Source organism: Ceratotherium simum, chromosome 5 (genome assembly GCF_057802395.1).
Source record: "Ceratotherium simum simum isolate JZ-2026a chromosome 5, ASM5780239v1, whole genome shotgun sequence".
Lineage (NCBI taxonomy): Eukaryota > Metazoa > Chordata > Mammalia > Perissodactyla > Rhinocerotidae > Ceratotherium > Ceratotherium simum.
This window is the reverse complement of record NC_141904.1, coordinates 78,079,499-78,107,423: the sequence shown is the minus strand read 5'-3', so window position 1 is coordinate 78,107,423 and position 27,925 is coordinate 78,079,499. Positions and strand designations below refer to the sequence as shown.

General features: G+C 43.2%; 1 protein-coding gene across 1 annotated transcript in view; it reads right to left on the bottom strand.

Annotated features, from left to right (window-relative positions):
• ITPR1 (inositol 1,4,5-trisphosphate receptor type 1) overlaps positions 1-27,925 on the bottom strand; it is a 321,115-nt gene that overhangs the window by 1,594 nt on the left and 291,596 nt on the right. Inside the window, exons 58-59 of the mRNA XM_087431374.1 lie at positions 26,029-26,189; positions 8,134-8,295 (exon numbers count right to left, since the gene is read on the bottom strand). Coding sequence (XP_087287500.1) covers positions 8,134-8,295; positions 26,029-26,189 — 323 coding nt within the window. The remainder of the gene's footprint in view (positions 1-8,133; positions 8,296-26,028; positions 26,190-27,925) is intronic.

Sequence of the window (27,925 nt, the reverse complement as noted above, 5' to 3'; positions counted from 1 at the left end):
AGAAACAAAAAACAGTAAAGGCACAGGATTCTGGATTGTCTCCCAAATCCATTTCCAAATGATTTAAAGACTCATGGGAAAACAGTGGCTTTGTACAATAGTAACAACACACCAAACTCTCAAGAAAAGCAGTGTGTTTAGAATCCTAGGTTTGAGAGGGATTAAGTCCATGGTCTTCAGTGGGTCCTGATGTCTCTCTCCAATGACTCTTTTTTTTTTTTTTTTTTTTATTTTTCCCCCAAAGCCCCAGTAGATAGTTGTATGTCATAGCTGCACATCCTTCTAGTGGCTGTATGTGGGACGCGGCCTCAGCATGGCCGGAGAAGCGGTGCGTCGGTGCGCGCCCGGGATCCAAACCCGGGCAGCCAGTAGCGGAGCGCGCGCACTTAACCGTTAAGCCACGGGGCCGGCCCCTCTCCAATGACTCTTGAATAGTTTAGGTTTGAGAGAAAAAAATTACGTAGCACATCTAGGAAGATGAGGAATGTCCTCACATCTCACTGAGATCCAGAGTGACCGAATAGCATAAATAATGTTCTGGCCCTCAGTGGTGACTGCTCCTTGCCACCCACAGACACTGAGGATTGCTTAAGGTCAGGAAAGACCATTTCCTAAGACTGGTCAAATGAAAAGTGCTTTCAAAACCCAAAACAAGACGTTAGTACTGTTCATTTGGCTGCTGAACTAAATCAGTTCTCATATGGATGGGTAGCTTGCTCTGTTCTGGGTACTTCCTTCTCTGCATTAACATTTTTCTTAACCCAGTTAGTCCTAGCTCTGGATTTGATGCTGGGCATTTAAGTAAATTAAGATAAAAAGGCTATATGAAATACATTTTGGATAAAACTGTTGTCTACAAGTGGCCTGAGGTCCTGCTTCTAGATTTTTGGTTTCCTAAAATCAGAGAGGAATCAGTGTATAGTAGTGAAAAGAATGTGGGCTTTGGAATCAGACAGACCTATTTCCTTATGGTTTTATGTTATTGAACTTCTCAAAGTCTGTTTCTTCATTCATATAATTAGGATGATCATTCCTATCTCACAGGTGGAGAATTGAGGGGATGTATGTATGTAAATTTCTTAGTACAGTGTCTGTCACATAGTAGATGCTTAAATCTCAGTTTTCACTTGGACTAATTTTTGGTATAAAATATCCTGAGAGAACGTAAAGCAAGAATAACTTACCTAGGTTCAATTTTAAAGTGGTTATTTTTTCTTATTCAAAACACAGCAGTTTTCCTTTCAAATAAAAATACTGTTTTTAGGCTGCTGTGAAATGCCTTCTGCTATAATTTAAGAAGATTTACGAGCAAGGAGCAAATATTTCCAAAGGTAGCTTTTAATAAAGCTTTTTATAAAGAATTGAATTAGGATATTGCAGCTAGCCTCTAAAGTTTCCGTAGATGAGTGATAAATCTTTAAAGGAAGTGTTACACACTACACTATACTTTACACATTCAGCTGAGGAAGGAGAACGTAATGTGACACATGGAAGAAATTCACAATTAGATTATAATGTAATCAGCAAGTCATTCATTTTACTGCCTGATGCTTCAGATACTTTGCTCAGATTTTACCCCCTTAACTACTCCCTTGGCAGGTAACCTTGAGAAGCAATCCAATAAAATGTAACTAAATTTAATAATCTCAAGCTTTCTAATAGATTTAGGAATATTGGTGGGCTCAACCCCTATTGAAGGATACTTTATTAAAGCTTCCATTTAAAGTTGCTGAGATCTTTCAACTGTCAAAGTTGGCCTTTACAGCTTTTTCTGTAATTTTTCTATAAATAACTAATTATATTTGGGATGACCTTTTATAGTATGTATATCTTCATGCCTATTTGTTAAAATCAGCTTTTCTTGACTTTTCAATCTGTCTGTTATTCAATCATTCTCTTAACTTAAAAGCCTCTAAAACTGTATTCCCTATAGCCAATGAATCTTCAACTGAAGGCACACCTTCCTTCCCACTTCTACAGCCGTAACCTGATACCTCACTGGTGGCCCTATTCTAATTTTCCAGGTTTGTCTTCCTAAGATAAAGATCGTGTCACCCTCCCTCCCTCATAAACCTCAAAGCTCCCTACTGATGTTGGTCAGTGGCCAAATTCTTTGCTCAAGCAGTCATATTCCTGGTAATTTCAAGTACCAAGTACATACCTATCTAATTTTGTTTTCTATTTCCCTAGAACAATGGTTCTTAAGCTTTGGCATGCACAGAATCACCCAGAAGGTTTCTTAAAACACAGATCAAAGGGCCCACCCACAAACAGAGTTTCCGAGTCAGGAGGCCTAGGGTGGGGCCCATGAATGTGCATTTCTAACAAGTTCCCCTGCGATGTTGCTGGTCTGGGACCACACTGCTGCTCCAGAAGAGCTTTTCACTGAATAGCTCGGAAATGGGCCAAGATCACTGTGGGTATATTTGGTACACTTGAACACTTTTTTAAAAAAGTATTTTGGGTACATATATCATTTTTCTCAAATGAGATAAGATCCTGGAGAAGATTCTCTGCAGTTGAGCACTTAGCAGGCATGCAAATTTGATGTCATTTAAGTGACTAATAAATGAGAAGGAATAGAGCAAGAATAGAGCAACTGCTAAAGTATTTGGCCCTTTTGGCAGTGGTCATCATCCAATTACAATTAGAAGGGAACAAGAACAAAAAACAAAACCCCTAAGGACTAAATCTGGCCTGTAAGAAACCAAAGTCAACATTGCTGGCCAGCTAGGTTTCCCTGGTCCATTAGTGCATATTCTCACATAATTCTGGCTTTATTAGCTCAATTCTACCTACCTACCTACCTACCTGTCTACATACATTCACACACACACACTATATATGTATATCCATATCTTATTTAAGGCATCAGTATTATCTGTTACTGTTACCTATATCAAAACAAATAGAAATAATGACCAAAGTTATACTTAACATATTCTCACATTGTATTCTCTCTGGACATTTGAAACAAAATTGACTAGATAAAAATATCCATCAGATTCAGATCTAAGGTAACTAAATATCTTCAAAATTCTAATACTGAAAAATCTATTTTGAATATGTCCCATTTGTAGTAGATACATTTAAAATCCTCAAAATTCCCATTTAGCTGAGGATGAACATTTGAAGCAAAGCTCTTCTTCATATCTATATAAATACAAAGACTAGCTTGAATTTCAGCATGCCTTCTTTTGACTCAGTCTAAATAAGAAGAAAAGAATATTGTGGCTTTACAAGTCAGAGGCAGCCAAATATCTGAAAGGTCTTTCATGAAAACACCAAGTGTAGAGTGTAGATGAGCATATTTTAATCTACCAGTATTGGCCTCTAAACCATTCAAGACTGGCACAGGACAGAAGCTTCATCAACAGCTCACGAATGCCACAATCTGGTTTCTAACAGATCTTAATAGTCTTTGAAAAACTGCTTTCCTGTCATAGTAAGGTCTTGGTTACTCAGATTCTAAACAGCCAGGAAACTCTAGTAATCAGAATTAATTTTTTTTTTTTTAATAATTTTATTTATTTATTTATTTATTTTTTTCCCCCAAGCCCCAGTAGATAGTTGTATGTCATAGCTGCACATCCTTCTAGTTGTTGTATGTGGGACGCGGCCTCAGCATGGCCAGAGAAGCAGTGTGTCGGTGCGCACCCGGGATCCGAACCCAGGCCGTCAGCAGCGGAGTGCGCACACTTAACCGCTAAGCCACGGGGCCGGCCCAGAATTAATTTTTAAAGTCCTATAAAATCAGTCATGCTCATAACGATGAGCCTAAAATACTGAGAAATAAAACCGAAGCATCTCTAGAATACAATTATATTGATTTAATATAAATGTACAGATATTGTTCACATTCTTAGAGTTGATCCCTAATATTCTGTTCCTATTTCACCTGGCAAACTCTTTCGCAAGCTTTGAAACCAAGCTCCTGCATTATCACCTCTGAAAGGGTTTCTGTGGCAATTACTCTAATCCTCTCCCTAAGATCAGGTTGAATGAATTGCTCCCTTTTCTTCATTCCCAGAGCAATCTGTTCATACCTCTGTTACGTACTTACCATGTTGAATTATAATTTATTTGTTTACTTATTTGTCTCCCACTCTAGGCTGTTAATTCCTTGAAAAAAGAGAATATCTATTCACCTTTGTAACCCTAGTACCTAGGGCTGCCTCTGGCCAATAGGTATTTCATAAATGGTGGTTCAAAGAATGAATTGAATTAACCAGAACACAGTGCTATTCCTTGAGCATGCCATGTGTTTTCATGCCTTTGCTTATGCCGATTCCTTTCCTGGGATGCCCCCTACTGCATTTCTCTGCCAACTTGGAAGTCATCTGCTTGTAAGAAAGTAGAAGCTAAACTCCTTCGACACTCCAAACCTCACATAGGACTGACTAACTACCTGTCTGTGCTCCGTGAAACTTAATTCCTGCCTCTGGTCATAGAACTTTTCATTCTGTATCATATTGTTCGAGGTCCACTTCTTTCTTGCTAGATTATGGGATTCAGATGTTACCTTAGTCCTCTTTTGTGGTCCAGCACAGTGTAAGGAACACAGACATTCACTAAGGTTTGTTTAATATTCCATGTTCCACCTCTAGGCAACTATTCTAACTTTTTGTTATTCTTCCCTTCCTTGTACAGCTAATGTTAAGAAGATAGCCCTCTTGCGTGAAAAATGCCAAACACTGTAACATACTAATATGATCTGAATTTTCAAGCACTTCTTGTATTCCTAACAACAACAAATAAGGGTCACTGTCCTATAGGAAGTCAGTCACATTTTCAAGAAAGTGAACCCTTCTCTCAATATTTGCTCTTTTGCATTATGAAGAAAACATGCAAAAAAATTCTAAGTTCGTACATTAGTTCTTGGAATAAGAATGTAAGAGAAGCACATTTAGTATTCAGAATCTCTTGGGAGGGGAAACTTCAAGATGAGATACTTCATTAAGTAACACTTAGGAAAGCAATTTTAATCAACTATTTCTATTATTGGCAATAATGGAAAATTAACACCACTAACCAGGTTTTTACTAATAACCTTGATAAGAACTTTTTCTCCTCAAATTGGTATTTTAAGAAAACAACAACCAAAGAGGTCGATAATAGTAAAGATTACAACCAAAGACATTCACATTTAAACTATCATTGCTCCATTATGCTGGGTTTTGGACCAGAAGATCTGCAAAAATATCTAAGTGATGAAGCAATTTTTTTTATTTTCCAGCTTTTACCAGTGAATGGTATTCTTTCATAGCTGTTTTAAAAAACATCTATCACAGAGTTTCTTGCTCATTAATCATTTGTGGGTTTTTATTTTTTAATTCAAAAACTTTTTCCCTTCGGAGGGCAGGAATTCTCACCACTACCATTTAAGAAACAGCAGCTCTCTAACATATCTGCACGATTTTTTATGCATCACAATTTAAGAAATCTTTGATTGTTATAGCCCAAACATAATAAAATTAAAATCTTTTCAACAAGTCGATTCTCAAACAAATGCATTAACAGTTTGTTAGAAGTTACGTAATCAAAAGAAAACGTTGACTAATTCTTTTTGAAAGAAGCAAATTTCCCCCAATAACCAGCTGTGCTGAATGTTTCCTATAATTCTGGCGCCTCAGAAGCTAAGCAGGTCAGTCCTGGTAAAGGCACTTGAGAATATATTACTGCTCTTCTGATACTTCTCTTTAGCCTACAATATCTTCCAAGAAAAAAATGGTTCAATTTCAAATTCATTCACACAGGAAGGGTTTTCTGAAGAGTGGTTCCAACTGCCAACTTTAACACAAAAGATATAAAAAGGGCTGAAACCAAGAAGTTTAAACCATACTGGTTTTAATGTCACTTAATGAACCTTAGTTCATATGTAATCAAGTTTTACATATTTTGTTTAAGCCAAAATTTTGGCTTAATAGAAACAATTCTACCTTGCATTTTAAAAACGCCAGGTCTCTACTATGCTTGGTTGTGTAAAATGTCAACGAATGTATCCTCCATGGTGTTTAAGTGTGTGATGCGACTTCTGAAACCTTAAGGCTCTTTTTTAAAAAAGAATAAGAATTTAAATAGTCAGCCATGAAAGGCAAACAGGTGAAAACAAAACAAACACATACAACACAAAAAATCCATCCCAGACCAGGTCCGGAGTTCCAGCCCTGGCATTGTCATGTAAAGTTGGAGAAATGTCCTAAGAGCCTTCTGTGTACCTTCGCATCCTCACCAATAAAATGGGGGAGTTAGGGGAGCTGATATGGGCAGTCTTGGGTACTTCCTACAGCCATGATTCTTCCTGCTAATTCCTCAGCTCAACTCACTCCTTTGACCAGGTTCACTGGTTTGCCAAGTGTGCATCGGAGCAGCTTCAGTGTTACCCTCAGTGAGCAATTAAAAAAACAGATTCTTAGCATTGAAAGGACACGCCAAGCCTACAGGGAAGGGCTCGCATGGTATTACCACCAAATACCCAATAACAGTTTGTTTCAGACATGTTTAAAAATGATACCACTTTATGGAGAGCTGAATAGTTCCTTTTATTTAAGTCTGTATTAGATCAATTTCTGTAAGATATTTTGGCATCTAATTTAAAACACTTGATTTAACTGAGATTCTTGTAGCCACAGCTCTCTCAAAAGTGACAGGAAGGTAACTAAAGCATTGCTAAATGCTTTAAGAAGTTCCCCTTGCTCTTCAGGGGGGAAACAGAAGCAGCTGTAGCAGACAGCGTACTCATGAATCAGTTTAGTCCTGTGGAACATTTCTCAAATGTTTCACAGCAGGGGTGAAAAGTTAATAAAATAATAAGCAAAGTAATCTAGTTAGATCTTCATTAGTTTTACTTATTTACATTATTACTCATTTTAGGTGGCTACCAAACTCAGCACTGAAGACAGCCTTCATAAATAAGACCTTCTGTTCTCACTAGTCTTTTTTATTTGCATCTTAATACATGTGAAAGAAAAGAACTTAAGGCCAAATGGTATCTTGGGGCACAATTTGGAATAATTTAGTTGGAAAAGAAACATAATTCAAAGTAAGATTGTTAAAAGGGCTCTGTAAACCATCTCCAGGAAGAGTTTATTCCAGACGCAGTCTGACTAGTTATTACATACCCGAGAATAATAAACCACCTGTGGGCATGCCTTGCAACATACCTCCAGGGCAGCCTTGCCTGATACCTATTACTGTGCAGAATTTATAATCTTGACTATGGAGTTGATTACAAAGCTTTCAGAAACCCATACAGAATGTGGAACTGTCGCCATGTCTGTACAGGGTTATCCCCGTCAGCTATGGCACAGCACCTGCTCACCATCAGGGCACCAGTCCCTGCACACAGCTGCCTGCTGTCACTAGATAACCCCCTGGTGACTGTGAGTGTTCATTTTAAGGGGGTCAAAAGAGTACATAGGGTTTGTACAAAGCTGCTCCCTCCTCCAACTTACTTAAAGGGGCAAAACCTTTATCTTATGGATAGGGAGCAGGATGGGCAATACTTCTGTAGACTATGAAGCTCTGTGGGAGCAGGGATATGTCTACATTGTTTGCTGTTTTATCCCCAGAACGTGGCATAATGCCTGGACTAGGGTAACGGCTCAATAAGGATTTGGCCAATGAATGAACCAAAAGGAGCATTTCCATGACTATGGTTTATCACAGGATACTGAATTTAAATATCTTGGGTGAAGAGTTGATCGAGTTGAGGGCTAGGAAGCAAAACCAGCAACAGCTTTTAATCTTCCATCAACGAATGAAGTAAAAAGTGAACAGCTTTACACGTCGTGTTTGTTGTACAGCACTTTACTGAAGTAGTTTGCATTTTCCCATTTTGTGGTTTTGTTTTTCATATTAAAACCTTGTCCTTAACAGAAAGTAAGTAGTGCCATGGGCTTATCCTGTAAATGGGCAGTGAAGGGGGGATGAAGGGGAAACCGGTGGACTAAATGAGTTTCTCCTCTGTTGTCCAGATCCCTTTTCTATCCAGGTGATAGAAACTTCAACATCTTAACATGAGCACTACTGCTTTTTCCTCATCAAATCTGGTGTGTATGGTGGTGGTGGTGGTGGCATGTGTGTGTGTGTATGTGTGTGTATGTGTAGGCAGGTGGGATTTCTTTTCTTTACCTGATCCTTTAATTCTGACAGCTGACCAGAAAGATTAGTGACAAGCTTCATGGTAGACTCCAGCTTCTCCTGCAGGTTCCTCAGCTCATTCTGTTCTCCTTCAGAATCGCTGCTAACCAAGGACATGGCTCTCATCCTGGGGAACCAGTCAAGGTTTCTTTCCTAGAATCCACATAAAAAAAGTGGAAGTCATTTCTAGCAGTAGAGACAAGAAAGGCAATCTTACCATGTCATCTTTTCTTTGGGCCATCTTTCATTAGCCTATCTCACAGAACTAATGTGCTGTGTATGTTTTTAACCATTCAGTAAATATCTTTTTAATTGAATATAATTAAACTCTCTTAATTCTTAGAAGAAGCCACTTTAAAATTAAATATAGGGGAAAAGTAGATTGCCAAACAAGATTCTTAATCTGCAAATATGAATACTGCCACTGTGTCTCTGATCTTTGCAAATTACACAGCTAATGAGTTTTGGGTTTTATGTAAAATATATATAACATTAAATTTACCATTTTAATCATCTTTAAGTGTACAGTTCAGTGGCATTAAGTGCATTCACATTGTTGTGCAACCATTACCACCATCCATCTCAGGAACTTCTTTCCTCTTCCCCCACTGAAACTCCATCCCCATTAAACAGTAACTCCCACCCCTGGCAACCACCTTCTATTTACTGTCTCTGAATTTGACTACTCTAGATACCTCATACTGTGCTGTGTATTTTTAAAAGCATTATACTTGGAAAATAATTTGCAAACACTCTGGAAGTGAAATGAATTTTAAGATCCGGAGGGTTCTGGCGTTTACCGGATACGTATATGTGTGTGTTTGCTTGGTAGGGGACTGTTAAGAGGCTGAAAACGGGAATGGGCTCCTTGTTCAATTTTCCTATTTGTGAGCTTATACAAACCACTCCTCTACTCTTGTTTCCTTTTCCTTCCAGCCTGAAATGGTTGATGGGTGCCATCAATTGGTATAAGAAAGGCCTATTCAGTCTCCTGCTCCTGCCCATCTCCATCCTTTTCTTTTGATGTCTATAGCTTATACCTGTAAACAGTATTTCTCACTACTGGTTAACAGAATGGGACAAGACTCCTCCTCCCACCTCACTTCCTTCTGCCCACATATGCCTTTCTCCTGAAAACTATGCCTCATAGGTAAGTTCTGTACAGAGAGGCAGGAATGAACAGTTAAGAAAAGCTTAATCAGCAATGAAATAAGGGAAAGAAAACTGACTCATCCTACATCTTTCTGGTGTCACTTCTCACCTGGACCATTTTGATCTCATCGGGATAAATTTTAATAGATATTCTAACACAAATCATGCCCTCCTCCCCCCAATACACACATGCACACACACACACAGAATTTTGTTATTGTTGCTTTGTGTATACCAGGGGTCAGCAGAATTTTTCTGTATAGTAAATATCTTCTGATAATAAATATCTTCAGCTTTGTGGACCATACAGTCTCTATCAAAAGACTCTGCTACTATAGCCCCCAAACGGCCACAGACAATACCTAACTGAATGAGTGCAGCTGCGTCCCAATGCAACTTCATTCACAAATGCTGGTAGCAGGCAAAGCATTACTCACTTTGATTCTACTTAAAATCAAACACAAAATTCCACAAGACATATCTAAATATTAAAAAGTGAGATAAACGGTGTCCTGGCCCCAGATATCCACAGCAACTGCTACAAATCGAGCAATGTAGAAGCCAAGCAAGAAGCAGCTGAAAAATATTACAGAGAAGGCAGCCCACACCACACTGGCAACAGGGCCGCACCATCTACTTCAGAGTGCTTGCTCAAGACACGTGGGGAGTCTAGAAGGTGGGAACTCACCAGCCACTTGATAAATATTTGTGGAAGGGAGGGATGATAATCAGCTCTGTTTCCTGCATGGGCCCTGATAACGAATGCTTAAAGCGTCAACCTCAGTTGCTTGGAATGACCATCTCTACCTTCCTATACCAAAGACTCTGTGATAAACACTTCATTCACATGTGACCTAATGTCAGCCTATATTCCTTTTCATCAACTTCCCACCACAGAGCAATGGGCAAAAGATCATTTGACAAAATATCCCATTTCAAAGATGACCAGCCTAAAAATCTGAAGCATTGCCATGTCCATAAGTGGTTTTCCGCTGTGTGTCTACAGCGAAGGAGAGAGCAGACATCTGAGAACAGTGAAGCATGGTATCAACACTGGAAGGCAGCTGAGGTAACCTATCACTGATTATATCCACTGCTCCTGTGTCATTCCTTCAGACACTATCACATCTTCCTGCTGAGGAAATATCCTAGGTTCAAGGTCTGTGCAACTCGAAGGGAGGAATGAACCTAACTGTTCAGAAGAGGACACACGTGGGGGACAGGTGGCTGGTTATTACTCACTTTCACTTGGGCAAACCGGCTCCCATGAAGGGAGGAGAGATGGTGTGGGCTGGGCTCCGAAGCCATGAACCCAAAGCACAAGTGCAGGGAGAGCACACAGCACAAGGCTGGCCCAGCTATCAGAGGCCCCAGGTCTCCTCGAGGACTGCTACAGATTTTTGCAGACTGACCCCAGAGGAGAAGAACAAGCTGAAGAAGAAAGATCCAAAGTCCTACTTAAACTGTCCGACTCTGAGGAGCGTATGGACACACTGTCAATGCGGATGTGACAGAAGGTCGTGCAGGAGGGAGTGGAGAGATCACTAACCCCACTGTTGGATCCATAATGCAGACAACTGAGCCCGGAGGGGAAAGTAACTTGTCCTTAGGGGGAGGAAGGGAGGGAAGAAATTCCTATATTTCAAAGGGGATCCTGAAAATTCTCTGGTGTTTACAAACTGTAAACTGCTATTACTGAGTATAATTTGGGGGGAAATATTTGATAGTTCTTTGGATTCAAATCAAAAGTATAAGCACTATTAGCTCTCTTGGAAGAAAATATTTTTAAAAACATAACACATCCAACAAATACTTAAAGAGCACTTACCTTATGTGCTTGGTGCTGAGGAGACAGCAGTGAGCCACACACACATGGTCACTGCCTCCCGGACCTCTTTAAAGTGGACGTGGCTTTGATACCTAAGTGTGAGCTAGGGTTCCTGCCATCAAAGCACTTGCAATTTAGTTAAGGAGAGCGGATATTTAGATTAAAAAAAGAAGAAAGAATGGACTAAAGCAGGCTGTGCCATGTAAACCGAGTAGGAGAGAGCAGACTCAAAGTCAGAACTGACGACCAGTGATTATGAGTGGCTGGAATCCTCTCTGTGAAAGGCATGGGCCTGAAGGCCAGCTAGCACTTGACCAAACTAGGGGCAAGCACGAGGGCATTCTCCAGAGAGGGGCCTGGCGTGGTGAGGAATCCAGTTTGGCTGGAGTTGGGGATGAGGGCAGATGGGTAGGGGCAGCTCAGACCGTGGAATAGCAGAGTGAGCTGTGGGATGGACTGGCGTGGGAGAGAGAGAGGAGTAACGTGGGCACGGAATGAAGAGGGCCTGGACAAGGGGGCTGCAAAGGGAAAGGGAGGGAGGGAAGTGATGTGGAGTCCTCGTGAAGGACCAGCCTGCCTGCCTCAGATGCTGGGAGGGAGAGGACATGTGCCTGCTGTGTTAGCGAGTAGCTAGAACTCACCTGTAGCTAACTTTTTACTGACATGCAAATGAATGCTCAACTGCCTAAAATGGTTAGAGAATTCATCCAAAATCTGGCTCTCAAATCTTTCATATGTTCTTTTGCTCAGCAAACCCTCCATAAAAATAGAAAACACAGATTTCCAAACAGAGTCCACATTAATGAGGTCTTCAAAAGAATACAGAAAATCAATGCAAGAGTCTGCACATAGCTTCAAGATAAAGGAACAGTTTCTTTTCCTTATTCTAAGAACAAGTGACCAAATGACTACAGATTAAAATGAGAATTTTTCCGTGGCAGATTCCCACCTTCTTTCATGGCATATGTGATTCCTGGCCTTCCAAGCAATGATTTCAGAAAGGTCTTTGAACAAATGCAAAATGCACGGATTCATCCAATGACCGTTTACTGAACATTTACAATTTCTGTGCCCAGCACAGGCTTGCGTGCTGAGGGTCTAAAGATGAGGTTCCTGTTCCCAAGGTGCTTTAGTGTAAGGACTGCGGGCATGGGGCAGTCTCAGGGCATGCTGCTTGGCTTTCATGGAGCTCCACTGTGGCCCCAGCTCCAAGTTGTGAGCACCTAATGAGTATCTGCTGGATGAATGAATGGGGTCCACCGGCGTTAAGATGGCTGCTACTGGCATCTGTGCTCCTGGCCCCAAAGGTAAGGAGATGAATTCAGATCCTGTGTTTGTTTTTGCTTATTTGTGCTTCTATACATGGGATACCTGTAATCCCGAGGCAGGAAGGTCTTGCCCATGGGGTACATAAAGCCACGGACAGAAATAATGCATCTCTTTAGAATGCCCATTTTAGTCCATGGTAAATGACTGAAAATATTTTTACATTAAACTCAAAATATGTCCTAGCGCAGAAGATGAAATTGAGTCAAATTTTAAAGATAAAACCCAAGATTTTAGAGAGATATCATACTTGCCACGGGCCACTCTGGGCATGTACCCCAATACTAGGGATAAACCTTCATTCTCCATTTCATAAGAGTCCTTCAGTGCAAAGGTGAGAAAAGGATTTCCTGGTCTAGATATTCACCAATTACCACCATATAGGTTCTCCCTCATTGCCTTCCTCCAACCTTAATATCTAACAATGAAATCTGAGGTGGGGGGACCCCACAAAAATCCTAAACCATATGAAACAAGCTCAGTTGCAGAGAATTTGAGTGCTCTGCATGGCATGTATTGCTGTCTTTACTGCACTGAAGCAAGTTGATCCCCAAATTTGAGATCCTAGGTGTTGCCAGTATTTTAATTAAATAATCATCCTGGGCTGTTAAGTCAAATCTCAAATTACCTGAGCACCTAGTAGTTAAATTTAATTAGCAATTCCAGCCAAACTGTTCTCTCAGTTTCCACTGGGTTTTGCACCCAGTGCAGTAGGATAAGCTCCGATGTGGTATAAGGTTCCTCACCAACAGGATGCCTCTCTGCACAGAGGATCTAAATCTTTAAATGAAAATGTTAAGACTATACTAATTACTAGTATAGGAGAAGAGAGAGAACACCTGAATCCAGTGACTTTCTATTTAGCTCAGGCTTGCATACGAAATGCCGAGTTTGTTTGAGTGCTAAATAACTCAGGTGAAGCCCGTCGCCCATGGCTCTCCAGCCAGTCAGTCTGAAGGCCTCTAAATGTTTGCAGAATCCTGCCTTTCTGCCTAGTCAAGATCAAAAACATGTCTCACTGTCTTGGCTTCCACTGCATTTTTGAGAAAGTCATCTTCAACTAAGACATTTTGTTTATACATGAATTCATCTTGGGGTGTGCGTGTGTGTATGTGTGTGTGCTCGTGGTTGGGAGGAGGCTTGTGGGTTCATTGAGCATCTGTCAGCGGCATCTGTCACTCTGGGTCTGAGACGCCCCTCTGTGCTTCCCTTGCTCTCCTTGCTGCTGGCATCTCACATACCAATGTCATTAGGCACTGTCTGCCCTGATCCTCCTACAATCCAGCTAGTGCAGTTCCCGTCACAGCAAGCGCTTCCTCTGTCAGAGCAGACAAACTGACTGAAGCCACAGCCGGAAGCAGGCTGACCACAAGTGCTAAGATTCTGGTTAGTTCTTTTCTAGGTAAAGTTGGAAAAGTCCCTGCAAAGGCAAACATTGAAATTTTAGACACGGGGGCGGCACTGACCTCTTGAAATGTCCTTGACTGGAAAGAAGGAGGGTGTGTGTGTGTGCGCGCGCGCGTGCGTGTGTGCATGTGTGAGAGAGAGCGACAGAGAGACAGAGAGGAGGAGGAGAGGAAGTTGGATTGTATGATGCAAATGCTAATCATTCTGAGAAGCATTTTTTTCCTCCCAGGTTCAACTGAAGAGGCTGTTCTAAGAAAGACCACTGAGGTAATGGATCCCCTCCTCAGAGAAAGTACGTTCAGGTAGAGAGTTTTGTTTACCACATAAACAATGGAACATTTGTTGCTGAATCCTTTACTCTTTTATAGCCAGGCTAGAGAATTGAGATTTTTTTGGTGAGGGTAAAAGGGTCATGGGAGAGAAGATGGGTCTGGGAAAAATGCACCTGTTGCTTCCCTACCCTCCAGCACCCACTCTGGGAAGATTCAAGCAGGCAGAGTCTGTCCTTTCAACTTAAAGGATGACAAACTGGATTTTCCCAGAATGCCTGGGGATGCTTAGGTGACAGGAGTCACTGGACAGGGGGGAGTCCTGGAAACAGATACTTGGCCTCCCCATGTATCCAAACCCTCTGAAAATGCCTGGAGGTGGAGGGGGAAGATTGAAGATAATACTTAACTTTTCAAAGCAGGACTATAGGACACTCAATAAACTTTAAATCATTTGCCCCCTTTGTGAGTTAGGGTGATTATTTCCATTGAAGAGGAAGAAAATAATTAATCTTTAGAGCTCACTTTTCTAATATCACAGCAAAAAAAAAAAAAAAACCAACAAAAAATATAACAAAGAAGAAAACCAGAATCTGTTGCTTTGGGTGAAATAATGTTAGAGTTAGAGATAATGATCTCTAACCATGCTCAGTGACTCTGAAATTGCCATTTATAGTATTATAAATTAAAAAAAAAAACTAAACTAAAAAAATGGATCCCAACTATGGACACGGTGAAAAGATCAGGAGTTGGGGGAGGGAGGGATTTTTAGGAGAGTGAAACTCTTCTGTTTGCTGCTATAATGGCAGATACATGTCATTATGCATTTGTCAAAGCCTATAGAATGTACACCACCAAGAGTGAACCCTAATGTAAATTATGGACTTTAGGTAATAATAATATATCTGTATTGGTTCCTTAATTGTAACAAATACACCAGAGTAATACAAAATGTTAGTAATAGGGGAAACTGTAGGGGTGGGGTAGGGAGAAGGGGTTATATAGGAACTTGGTACTTTCTGCTCAGTTTTTCTGTAAACCTATAACTACTGTAAAAAAAGTAAAGTCTATTAATTAAAAAAAAAAAGATCCTATACCTGGAATTTGATGGCTAGCCGCAAATTCAAGGATCCAGTTCCCTCTGTTCCAAAAGTACAGTGAACTCAAACCACATTCAATATCCTTATACTTCACAGGTACATTTCCATAGCAGGCTCGTGACGTCAGTGTGTCAGCAGGAAGAGCGATGGCCTGGAATCAGGAGCTAAGGAGTTGAAGTCATGACCCCCCAATGTGTTTACAGGACAGTGAGCAAGTGAAGGAGTCAGCTAACCAACCTGGGGTCTTGGTTTCCGTTTTTTTTTGAGAAAGAGATCACTGGCTACATCACAGGGTTACTGTAAGGATTAATGGCTGTGAGAAAGTAGAAGGCATTATGCAAAAGTGGAAGTGGAAGGCATTATGCAAAAGTATTATAAATCAGTGTCATCGGGCCAGGGTCACACAGCCAGTCCAAAGTCAGCCCTGCAATCCAAATATCGACCCCAGGTGTAGTGCCTGACTCCCAGGCAAAGTGCGATCCTTCCCTTCTTGGGGGTACAATTTTAGAGAGGCAGATTTGTCTTTTACCAGTGGAGCCACGTGAAGGTTTTCCAAGCTGCTCCCCAGTTTAGGTGTCCATGTGGTCTGTTCTTGAGCTCTGAATGACATTACCAAAACAGGCCATGTTATATAATCTTCAGCTGGGCTGGAATGACCACTTACCCTTCCCAGACTCGGTTAATAGTTGTTCTTGGATCATACAGCGTAACAAAGACAAGCCCGTGCCAGCAGCGAGAACCGCACCCATTTCTGATGAAATCCCTAGGAAAAGCCAGCTGCAGAATCACTCTTTTAAGTCATTCTGGGCCCTCAGGTGAAGTGACCTCTGGGCCCCCCGGGACCATGAGAAGGCAGCACTCACCACTAAGCGTGGTGCAGCTGGGACCTGGGCACCGTGGGTTGCCAGGCAGAGGACGCCAGAGGTCACAGCAGAGGAGAGAAAGGTGGGGCTGGCGGCCTGTGCTGGACAGGGCGGGGCTGGCCCATTGGAGATTCCAGTCAAGAAGAATCAGGCTCAGTCGCCCTGCTCTCAAGCTGGCTCAGGACATTTTGGTTAGGTAATTTTCCTGCATTTTCAATCAGCTAAGAAATCTACCAGAACCTTCCCAGTGGTTAGGTATGGGATTTTAGCAATTTTTATTGGTTTTCTTCTATTCTTTTCCTGATGCCATTAGTTTTAAACTTTGAGCTCTTATTGCCGTCATACAATAATGGTTTCTTGTTTGTTTGTTTTAAGCCTACTTAAACAGCTTTCTAAAGTTCTTTGCTGCTGTTTCAGGGAAACGTTTGTATTTCTTTTTGAACATTCACACACGCACACCCAAAGCCTCACTAAGCTGCTCCACATACAACAGTGTCCCTTCGAAGCTTTATCCTCTGATGGGTTTTTATGTTGGAAAACTCCTCTTGATTGAGATGGTTTTACTTAAGGTCAGCCCTGCCAAGATACACTCTGACAAAGATGTGATAGGAAGGTGTCATCTTTGTCACAGTCTATGAGACTTCAGCAGGAGTTGAGGAGAAAGTCACCAGCACGGTTATAGACTCGAGAGTGGTTTGGAAGGAAGGTGCCACACAGCTTGACATCTTCAGAGTGAAGGAGATCTGCCATGTGCAGATTCTGCAAATTCCTTAATCCTTTCCAAATCCCCCATTTTACTAACCTGCCCTTGCCCTCTGACCCCAAAGACTGATTAGCTTGTTCACATAGGTCTCCCCTTCTCCCTCCTGACATCCACACCCCTGCTCCTGACACAGACGCTCTTTAATAGTCCAGAAACTCCTACCCCACTTTGAAAGTTGCTTTATGGGATTGCAGAGCTAAAGATGGCCTAAGAGACCCTTTGGTCCAGCTTTCTCATTTTCTAGGTGGTAAAACTGAAGCCCTGGAAAGAAGTAGGTTTGTGAAAGGAGAAATTCAGGGTTTTGTCCACCTGTATAACCTTTAAATACAAATAACTATACCTGAATACTAATATCTTTTCCTCATCTCACATTCCTAGAGACATGCTAATGGGCTGAATTCTAAAGAGAGAAGTTTTAAAGGATCCTGAATATATGTACTTGATAAAGACAGTCAAATTCAGAATATTTTCCAGGTTACAGGATTTTTATAAAGGCCAGATGGTTACATACCTCTAGCCCTATCAGACACTCTCAATATTTAGAGTAAAGAGGAAATGAGTGAAGGCCAAGGAGTTACAAGTGTAGTTAGGGTGTCTGGGATTGAAGGGGGCAAGTAGGGCAGCCCAGTGGGGTCTGCAGCAGGGGAAGGAGCATGAGACAGGTTCAAGGTATGGAGGGGAGAAAAATGCATTTTTGGAGTTTATCAAATCTGCTAAACTGGGGGAAATGTGTGTGTAAGCAAATATTTCATAAACATATACAAGCATGTACAAACAGAAATTCCTACATACATCCTTGGACTAACCAGTGGGGAGACTATCAGGGATGGTGAACCCAACCTTCAGTTGACCAATCTAACACTTGCTGTGCATAACCCTCATATTCTGCACAACTCATGGACCATACTCTTGGGTATACCTGATTCCCTGTGCTCTGTTTTAGCATGAGTTCCTCTTGGGCAGATTATGGCTCTGCTCCACTCATTGTTATGAACAGTACCTACCACACCCTCCATGAAGGTGTGGAATGTGGAAAATTTGGAGGAGAGAGCTGGGAGGTCAGTGCAGACCTGGGGTCCCAATGCCACATGCTCATAATAAAAAGGAAGCTGCCTGTGAAGTGCGCAGCAGGAGGAAGGGTGACTTCATGCCCTCTAGACTAGAGGGCAGAATGTGTTATAAGCCTGGGTGGGGAAACTTAAGCTCAGCAGCTGCTCTGTGCAGCTGCCACTGACATGAACCCAAGCTCAAGTGCAGAGGGTGGGGCGAGAGCAGGCCTGGCTGGCTGGGAGGCGAGTCCGATGATGCTGACACGCTGTTTCCAGCCACCGAAAGGCAAGCGCCAAATCCCTGTTGACTTCTCCCTCGCTCCGATATTCTTGAACTCTGCCATGGTGTCAGCTAACTTCAGAAAGCATTCTGGGAATCGTATTAGAGAGCAGCACAGGCTGTATCCTCGGGCTTTAAGGGCTTTCGGAGCCCGGGGGACATTTTAACCAACGCTTGTGGCCTCCCAGGTTAGGCAGGGAAGCTGATGATGGCACTACCAACGTTGCAATATCTCTGTCCCAGGAACTGATGGAGGCATTCCCTTCCTCCCAGCATCCTCACCGGAATTCCAGAATAAAAGTCCGAACCCGTTACTGCACATCTGCACGGAAGCAGAGGGTTTCCATGTCACTTTATCAGCAGCCAGGACCCGCCTGTGTGGCATGGAGTGAAGCACAGAGGAGGCGAAAACTCGGTGGAAGGAGAGGTGAAGGGAGAGTTAGGTGCACGCCCTGCTGAACTCTCCCTTCCTCTCTCCTGCACTCTAAGTCCTGTCTGCTAGGGACTCCCAATTTCTCATTTCCTTGAAATGAGACCCTCATGATGGTTGTGTGAACTTCTATGTTCACTCCTCTAGTCGTGTCACCACTGCCACCACCCCTTGTCCCTAGATGTCCAGGGCCTCACTTTTATCTGATTATGATCCTCAAGTAACTCTCGGTCTCCACTGCCGTCCTGAGTTATTCCCTCTCGCCCCTTCGCTCACTTCCTTGGACTACCTCTGGCAGGAAGCTGCTGTCCTCCCTTTGGACAGTGCCTGTCTGCTGATTTTATAGCACCAGGCTCTCTCTTGGGTCAGGAAGGGTGCCAGTTGCCCTTTTAAACAGAAGGCAGTGACATCTAGGTGTTCAGTTCGCATTTGATCTTTCTTAACACACTGCTTTCTGACTGCCCTTGCTTCCTGTGTCTTATCGAATACAGATACACGCAAGTGCTGGGGCCAAACACCGTATTGCTTTTGAATCTTCTCACAACGTTTCCTCATAGTTGATGTTTACTGGTGCTTAAATTGCTAATGGAATTTATTTACTTGGAAAATTTACCCAGGAGGTGTTTTCAGCCAAAAAGGCTCCTCTTACATGGCTTTTTTGATGCAAACTGCCAAGGGCTTTTAGCAAAGCCTCTTCCAGGAATGCAGGCTCCTGGACTCTCCCCTCCTATGTGAAAGAAAGCACCCCACCATCTTCTAAGAGCGTTCCACTGGCCACGATGATGATACTACTTTTGATTTGGAAAGTTGCTTCTTTGCTTTTATATCCCTGTACAGCTAGTTTCTAAAGAGGTCAAATGAACTAATAAAAGATGGAACAAATTGGAAAATCTCCTATGGAATATTGTGTGTGTGTGTGTGTGTGTGTGTGTGTGCGCGCGCGCGAGAGAGAGAGAGACAGAGAGAGAGAGGGAGAGAAATAGAGAGTTGTCTACTGTAGCTGTGAGAAAAAGTCAGCACCAGGCTTAAAGGATGATGGATCAGACGTTCTAATGTTTAATTATCAGGGAGTTATACCCATTCAGATGAGTCATCTGGGTGTGGAAGCCCATGTCTGGCTGTGGTTCTGGTGAATCGTCCTTCCCCTTTAACATCTCTCTCTCCCCAAATATGGCCACCAAAGGATACATCATTCCCTGTTCCCAACTTAGGTGAGGACAATGACGTTCACCAGATTTTGGCAAGTCAAAATTACCAAATATTTCAGACACATCCTTTGCAAGGGCTGTGTTCTGCCTTTCTCAAACTCCAGTCATGTCAACAACACCCCGTAGTACTCCACTCGAGGTGGCTGCCTAACTAGTTGTGCTGGCGGCAGCTGGGAGAATTAAACCCCATTGAATGCCCGGAGCTCCCATCTTGTTGATTTATGCATTAGCCAGTCAGCACTGCCTAGGAGATCCTCGTTCCCACTCTTCGCCCAGCCCCCGTGGGGCCTTGCCTCTTGTGAAGGTGGCTAATTCAGCACCACTGGGGGAGGGGGTGCCTGCGAGAGGAGCCAGTCCCAGTCAGGAAAACCAGATGCAGCCAGATGACCAACGGCTGCAGGGGCTTGACACTGAGGGTTGTGTGCAAGCACAGAGGGAACCACACTGGATACGCAGGTGTTAGGACCGCTCCGGGGTGGGTTCTGATTCAGCAGACCTGGATTTGAATCTCAGCTCTAGCACTTGCCAGTGGTGTGGCCCTGGAGAAGCTGCTCAAACCTCCTGAGCCTTAGATTCCCATCCGCACAACGGTAACAGTGCCACCTACAATGCTGTTATGGGGATTAAACGGGATCCCGCATGCAAAGCATTTATTTCAGTACATACTGATTAAACATGACCTAGTCTTAGAGGTATTATCCAATCCGCCCTTGCCATGGCAAAACACAGCCCAGCCCGCTCCCCCTGAAGCAGCAGCCTGTTGCAGAACACTCAGGCCATTGTGGGAAGTTCTCCCCAGTTATTCCACTGTTCTGTTTAGTTGTCAGTTAACATGCTATCCCGGAGAAGAGAAGCCAGAGCAGCCCAAGATGGCAGGGCGTTTTGAAACATGGATGAGCAATAGTCCATCTGATCACCCTGTCTTTAAATGCGGTTCACTCAGAAACACACCTCCAAAAATACGAGACTGATGTTAATAAGGTAGAATTCCAGAAACAGAAGGGAAATCTAGAGTTCACTAGCAAAAGAGATGCCTTGTATTTAAGTTGTTTGGTCTTCTTTACCAACCTTCCTTCTAAATGCTTCTGGAGTTTCTAACTTTCAAAAATAATTTAGTTTGTTTATCAAATTAAGGACTGGCTTTTCTCCTGAGCTCGACTGTTGTAGAAAATCAGGATGCTGAGTCTTTGCTGGGAATCATGTATCTTTTACCTACAACCTGCCCACTGTGCAGTATTTAAATTCCTTCAAGGCAAAGACACAATTTACCAGGTTAAACACATCTGAATGTACGGCCTATCAACTCATTATCTATAGCCCAACAAATGCTCATTTCAGTAGACACTGGAGAAGAGCCAAACAGTGCTAAAATTATTCAAAAAAGGGTGTGTCTGGTACATAAATTATCACGGAAACTTAAGTGTAGTTCAGGGTTAATAAAAGTTTGCTCATTATAAAGGCTTTCACCAAAACTCTACATGATAGCACCAAATTCAAGTTCCTCTGGGGAGCGGAAACTCAGGGTTTTTTCTCCTGCCTTGAACTGCCAGGGCTAGGGCTAAGTGAGGTCACTCTGTAGTCACATTTCTCTGCAAGTACAGCCCTGTCTGGGGCCTGAGTCAACGAATCTGAGCCTGCATCTCCAGTACTGAGTGGCGCGGTGAGTCCCGTACCTCACAGAGTTACAGAGGAGGCTTAGCTCCCCCGTAGCCACGCTAGTGACAGCACCACTTTCAATCATGTGCGTGGAGTCGAGGGACAAATCTACCAGCGAACCAAGTGTAATCGTGATAGAATCTAATATACAGAACTCAGGCCCAATCCCCAAGTCCCCTGAAGCCCTGGTCCTGGGCAGTGAATGTGAGTGGAGAACGCCAGTAAACACACGGATAGAAGTCACAGGTATCTGTGAGTGATTTGATGGAGAAAGAATGATAACATCAACCTTGCCCTGCCTCAACATTTGAGGACACTTAAAAATTTTAGATTTGAGAGAGGAAGACTTAGGAATTTTCCATGTGAGGAAGTTCTTGGAGTCAAGTTGCCCATTCTGACTTTTCTTAGCAACAGCATGCCAACAGCCAAGACGTCTTACACAGTCTTGGAACTGGAGGAAATGATGCTTGCGTCAGCTCTGTCAGCGCTGCAGCCCTGCTGCTTCCCGGCTGACTGCTCTATGTCTGTTCATCTGGTCCTTCTGTCACCCACCCCCTCCCTCCATGAGTGCTACCACCCTCCGAGTCCCACACGTTTATCTCATTTCCACCATCCGATGGATGTGTGAGGTGGTATTAATCCTATTTACAGATGATAGCTCAGGTCAGGGAAGTCCCGTGACTTGCCTGGGGTTATAGGGCTAGGAAGGAGCAGAGCCAAAACTCAAACCTTGGATTTTCTGCCTCCAAATCCAATTCTTATGTGGTGATGACTTCACGGTAGGCATCAGACTGGCCCTGGCTTTGCCAGGGATATTCCCATCTCCAGTGAAAGGAGAGAGGGGGATGACCAGAAGGAGAGAGAAGAGAATATACAATTTTCTATTATGTTTAAACAAAAATTAATTTGTTGGTGAACATCTGGTTACTAAATTCTCAACTGTGAGATAGAGCTTCTTCAAATGTTCCTTCTCTCCCTCCAGAAATGGCAAGAAATGTATTGTTTCCATTTATAGAGAGAAGAGGACCTGGCATCTTAACTGTAAGCCAGTTCCCAGAGGGAATTAGGAAAGGTGATATATGTGATCTAGCTAAGCTCTCTTGTGTTTTTATATGGCCAAGAAGCCACCAAAGGAGGAAATTCACCTTTGGGACATGGGTCTTGGCAGGGATGGCAAATGCTGGGCCTGCAGCCAGCTCCTCACCTCTTTCATTCACGACTAGTCAGACGTCATTCTCTCAAAGTCAATTTGGGCTTCCAAGAACCCTTCTCAATACAGAGCCCCAGGTAGATTCTACTAACCATTGTTGGTTTTTTGAGATGAAAACCTATTTGCCCGTGTCTGCACGGAGTTGTTTTTAGGGCAGCTGCGAAGCTCCTCTACCTTCCAAATGACTACCTGGGGCCTTTACCACTTGGTTCTGTTGGGTCGTCTTTGGGCAAATGTTACTTCACAGTTCTTTAGGAGTCTCTGGGATGTTAAATCAATGGGCTAAAGGAGAGCCGCAAAAGAATTAAACATTCCCAGCCTCCACCACTAGGCGAGAGTGGTTTTCCTTGAGGAGCACAAGTCCCAAAAGAGCCTGTCTCAGTGATTTCTTTCGGGACATGAGGTAAGCAAAAGGGTAGGTGAGCCCCCAGCTGACTCCTCCTTCCATCTCGGACACTGCTCATTTGCTGCCCCTTCTCTCTCCTCAGCGGTGGAGTAATTGCAGCCTCGTGGGGTTGACTTCTCAAGGAGATCACCTGGTTTTTCCTTCCAGAACTGGTGGGGAGGCGGCTGCCTCCTCAGGAGGAATGTTGGGAGGACCTCCTCTCTGGGCTGTGGCTGCCCCACCAGGTGTGACTAAGTGGGTCCATGACGTGGGCATGCAGCCTGCTCCAGCGCAGCTCTGAGTTCCAGGGGGTTTCAACCCCCACTGAATGATTCAGCTGAGCACCCCCAGTTCCTAACCTGCTGTGGCCAGTGGTCTCCAGGGAGTTCCCAGCAGGGAGTCATGTGGCCTCCAGACGAGACACCACTGAAAATGGGGTTGGCAAAAAGACTCTGCCTTTCAGCTGGTGGATCTCACACTGCCCTAAGCCCTCAACTAAGCAGACAAAACATCTGGTTCCTCAGCACTTTGACATTCAGAGTTAAGAATTCTTTGATGCTACAGATTTGCAGGCTTTTTGACAAGAAGTTCTCATACAATCAAAGAGTAACGTAGATGGGGAAAGCACACCGAACGTTCAGTTTCTCAAAGCATCATGCAGCGGGCTCTGAGGTGCCTAGGTGGCAGGCTGGGGGTGACTTCTGGCTCTTAATCCTCATCAGGAGACTGCTCACAAGGCTCTTTTAAGTCTTCATGATTGAGACAGAAACCCAAAAGTGTGCCAGAGTTTCCTGTGACCGTAAAGTAAGGTGATTAACAGAAAACTTCAAAACTGGCCCCTGAAAGGTTTAAAGATGGTCACATACTTTGGAGAGAAGAAAACAAAGTGAGGGGAGAAAAGAAGTGTGTGACAAGGGTGAAAACTACAGGTCATCTCGCCTATACATTAAAAGATTTAATGCAATTGAAGGTCATTATACGTGTATGCAGACAGTTTTGTGTCAGCATGAATGCTGATAAAATACGGTTCATCTGGCAGTCTCGACAATTGGAGGAAATGAAAGGATCTGAGGACTTTTCAGTTAATGTCTCCTGACCCTGGAAACCTAACCTGTGAAAATCTGTACTGGCAACCATCAGAATTCCTGATCTCCTTAAAAACAGATCCTGCTCCCACCTAGCCCAGTGCCACCAGCACCCTCTCATTTCCTCCTAACACCGTGATCATGGAGTGCAACTCCTAGTCCTCAAACTTGGGCTTGCCTCCTTCTGGGCTCTTCCTGGGCAAGTTACTTAACCCCAAGCCTGGCTTTCATCAGTAAAAGAGGATCCCCATCACCTTCATTCTGAAACTCATGTCTTTTTCTCCTCTTCTATGTTAAGTTTTTCCTTCTTCCCCTCTGCTAATTATCACTCTGGTCTCTTTACCCTTTTCTCTTTCAAAACCCTTTTCAAAAGTCATCTCTGCTATGAAACCTCATCCATTGCTCCTCACCCTCAAAGTTCTCTCTTACTAGTTCCCTACTTAGGGTAATTTTAATTATCAAATAGACTAAGAGATGTGAAAGAGCTTTACAAACCGCGGAAGGCTAAACACACATAGAAGATCAGCAATACGTCGCCTCAGCACTCACGTCACCAGTTTGGATGATAATTTCTTAAATCGGTGTCTGTTTTGTGTCTTCTGTTAGACTCTCACTACTTAAAGAGTGATTCACGGACCAGCAGCTTCGGCATCCCCTGGAAGCTTGTCGGAAACACAGTCCTGCCAGAGACTGCTGAATCAGAATCTGAATTCAAACCAGATCTCCAGATGATTCATACGTACATTAAAATTTGAGAAGCACAGAATTAGACTTTAAGGGCCTCAAGGGTACAAGACAGCACAGAATCCCCAGGAAGCCCTCCAGAACCTGCAGAGGCCTCTGAGCCTGCCTTAGACGGGTCAGCAGTGAACCTGAAAGGCTGCCTGCATCTACACATACGAACGATGATACTTATATGAACAGACCTCACTTGGGGTTTCTTTACATAAAAAGCTTTAAAGTCACATCTGCATAAAAAACACAGAAGGGGTCATTTAGGATAACTCATTACTGGGCAGAGTGCTCAAGTCCTTGGCAACTGCAAGGAGAGTCAGTGAATTGTGTAGCCTTCCTTAATAGCTACTGGCCCCCCTCTCCTCAAAGACCGCTGTGTAAATCAGACTCCCCAGACTTCACGGTTCACGCCTCCTCACTTTACCATATGCCCCCGGACGTTTTCATGAAGTTCAGAAATCACAGGTATGAGAGCACAGCTGGCCTGGGACTCCCACAGCACACGTTTGGTGCCCTCACGGAGCTCTGCTTGAGAAGAGCATGCTGAAAACCTGTGGCGGCTTTCCCTCTTCCTGGGACATGGTGGTCACGCTCCCCATCAACAAGGAGATTAATTTGGGACTCAAATTCCTCCATCATATGATCCCTCCTGATGATTAGCAAAGCGTCTCCCAGAAAGGCTAGGTTGAGGCCAAAGAAATAAACCATGCTGAACTACACCAAGTGATCATTTTTTTAAGATACCTCTTTGAGATCGGGTCTTACATAACGAGAAAAAAACAACCATCCATTATCAAAAACAGCGGCTGAGTACATAAAGATGGGAAGTCAGGCCATGGAGTCAGATCTAGGTTACAACCCCAGCTCCATTAGGCGGCCATGTGCTCATCTCTCTGGGCCTCAGTGTTTCCTCCTGTAAAATGGGGATGACACCACCTGTCTGGTGCTTCTGAAGGTAACCTGAGAAGACACACGAAGTTCTAGAGTCTAGTGCCTTGCCCGTGACAAGGGCTCAGGAAACGTCAGGTGTTATTTTTCCACTGTGTAACTTCCCCGCTGGCTCCCAGGACCACACTCCGAGCTGAGACGCCAGGCCAGCAGGCCGAGTGGGACCTGCCCCCAGGGGCCCTTCCCACTTACCTTGATCATTTCTGCCACGTAGCTCTCGGGCCCAGTGTACTCCGTGGAGTCCTTCACCTTCACCAGGACAATGAAGCACAGATAGTGCCACATGTTGTGTTCTTCCTTGATGTGCTCTTCAAAGGTGACAGTCTTGTTGTCAAACTTGTCTCTTTCCAAACCTAAAGAGAGACAGAAAGGCCCCGGCCCCAGGTAAGCAGCCATGGTGCAGAAGAATCCACGACAGAACTGTCCCCACAGAGGAGAGGATGCTCTGGTTTCCCTCCCATCTTTCTAAAGAGGTGGATTCTGTTAGCCTTATAAATCCATTCACTTTCACATCACAGCAGGAAGACACAGGCTGTGAGTCAGACGGACCTGGGTTTGAATCCTGCCCCTGCCACTTACCAGTCACTATTTAGTCTCCACGTGCCTTGGTTGCCTGGTCAGGGAATGGGAAAACTGCTGTCGAGGTCCCAGGAGTGTTCGGGGGTTAAATGTGCGTGGGTGTGATGTGCTCACGCATGGCAGGCAACCAGTGAGTGTGAGGTCCCTTCTCCAGGGAAATGCCAAATTGTAGACATGTTAAAAGGTTTTGGAGGAGACAGAATAAGGACAAAAAGAACTTTAAACACATTTTGAATTCTAGGTGGTAAGTTTATGTTTTGCAGAGGCCTGGGTGAGCAATTCTGAAACTAGTTTCTGTATATTCTTGGATTGAGCAAATAAATAAATACATGGTGGATAATGGGAGCCAGATTTCTCACTGTCAAATACTCACAGATACGGAAAGAGAGAAAGATAGAATAAATGCTGTAATGTTGAATTGGAATTAGAGGTATGGGTATGAACTCATCCTTTTTCATATGTCTATGAAAACAGATACAGAAGTGTGTATGCACACACATGTGTATAACACATACACGTATCCTCTGGATCTGTGCCCTAATAAGCCCTGGGAGCAGTGGCACACCGACAAGAATGAGCACACCCAGATCTTGGCTTCTAAATACCATTCGCCACTAAAAAGAACCAGGGCTCTTTAAAGAAATGGCTGATACCAGGGCTGGGTCAGGGAAGGTACAAGGTGAGCTTGAGCCTGGCATATCACATGGTACCAAAAAAAGGAAGTTAAGTACATAAAAAAAATGATGGTGACATGACCAAACACAGAAGCCAGCTTGAAAGGGCTCTCACTGCACAAATCTGGGGCAATTGGAGCATTAAAATAAATAATGACAGCAAAGGATTATAATGTAGTGAATTAAATAAAAATCCAAGAATCCATGTTGTTACAAATACAAAAGTACAAATATACACACACACAAGGGGGGAAGAGAAAGTTCTTTCTTAAAATAAAAAGCCAATTAACAAATGTAGAAAGAATAATAAAACAAGAAAATCATCATTTGGCAACCATCATAATATCAGACTCAGGCAGGAATCATCAATGGATGCTAAAACTGCTGGTTAACACTTAATTTGAAGAATAATGGGACTTCTATATAGTCTCAAAGTATCTCCCCATAAAATGGCTCTTATTGTAAGAGAAAAAACGTAACTTTAGTGGAGAAACCTTAATCAAGTGATCAAAGTTAATATCACCAGTTATAAGATGAACTGGCATCACGCGCCTCCCGATATGATGCACCGAGGAGAATACAACTACTTTTTTTTTGATGTTCCTATAAAAAAATGCGTAACCTCAATATTACCATGAGGAAACATCAGACAAACTCAAACCAAGGAACATTCTACAAGATAACTGACCTATATTTGTCAAAAATGTCAACAGAGGCTAAAGAGACTGAATGTAACACGACCTGGGACTTGCATTTGCTATGAAGGCCATTATTGGGATAAAGGATAAAATTTGAATAGGGTCTATCGATTAGATAATAGTACTGTATCTTTGTTA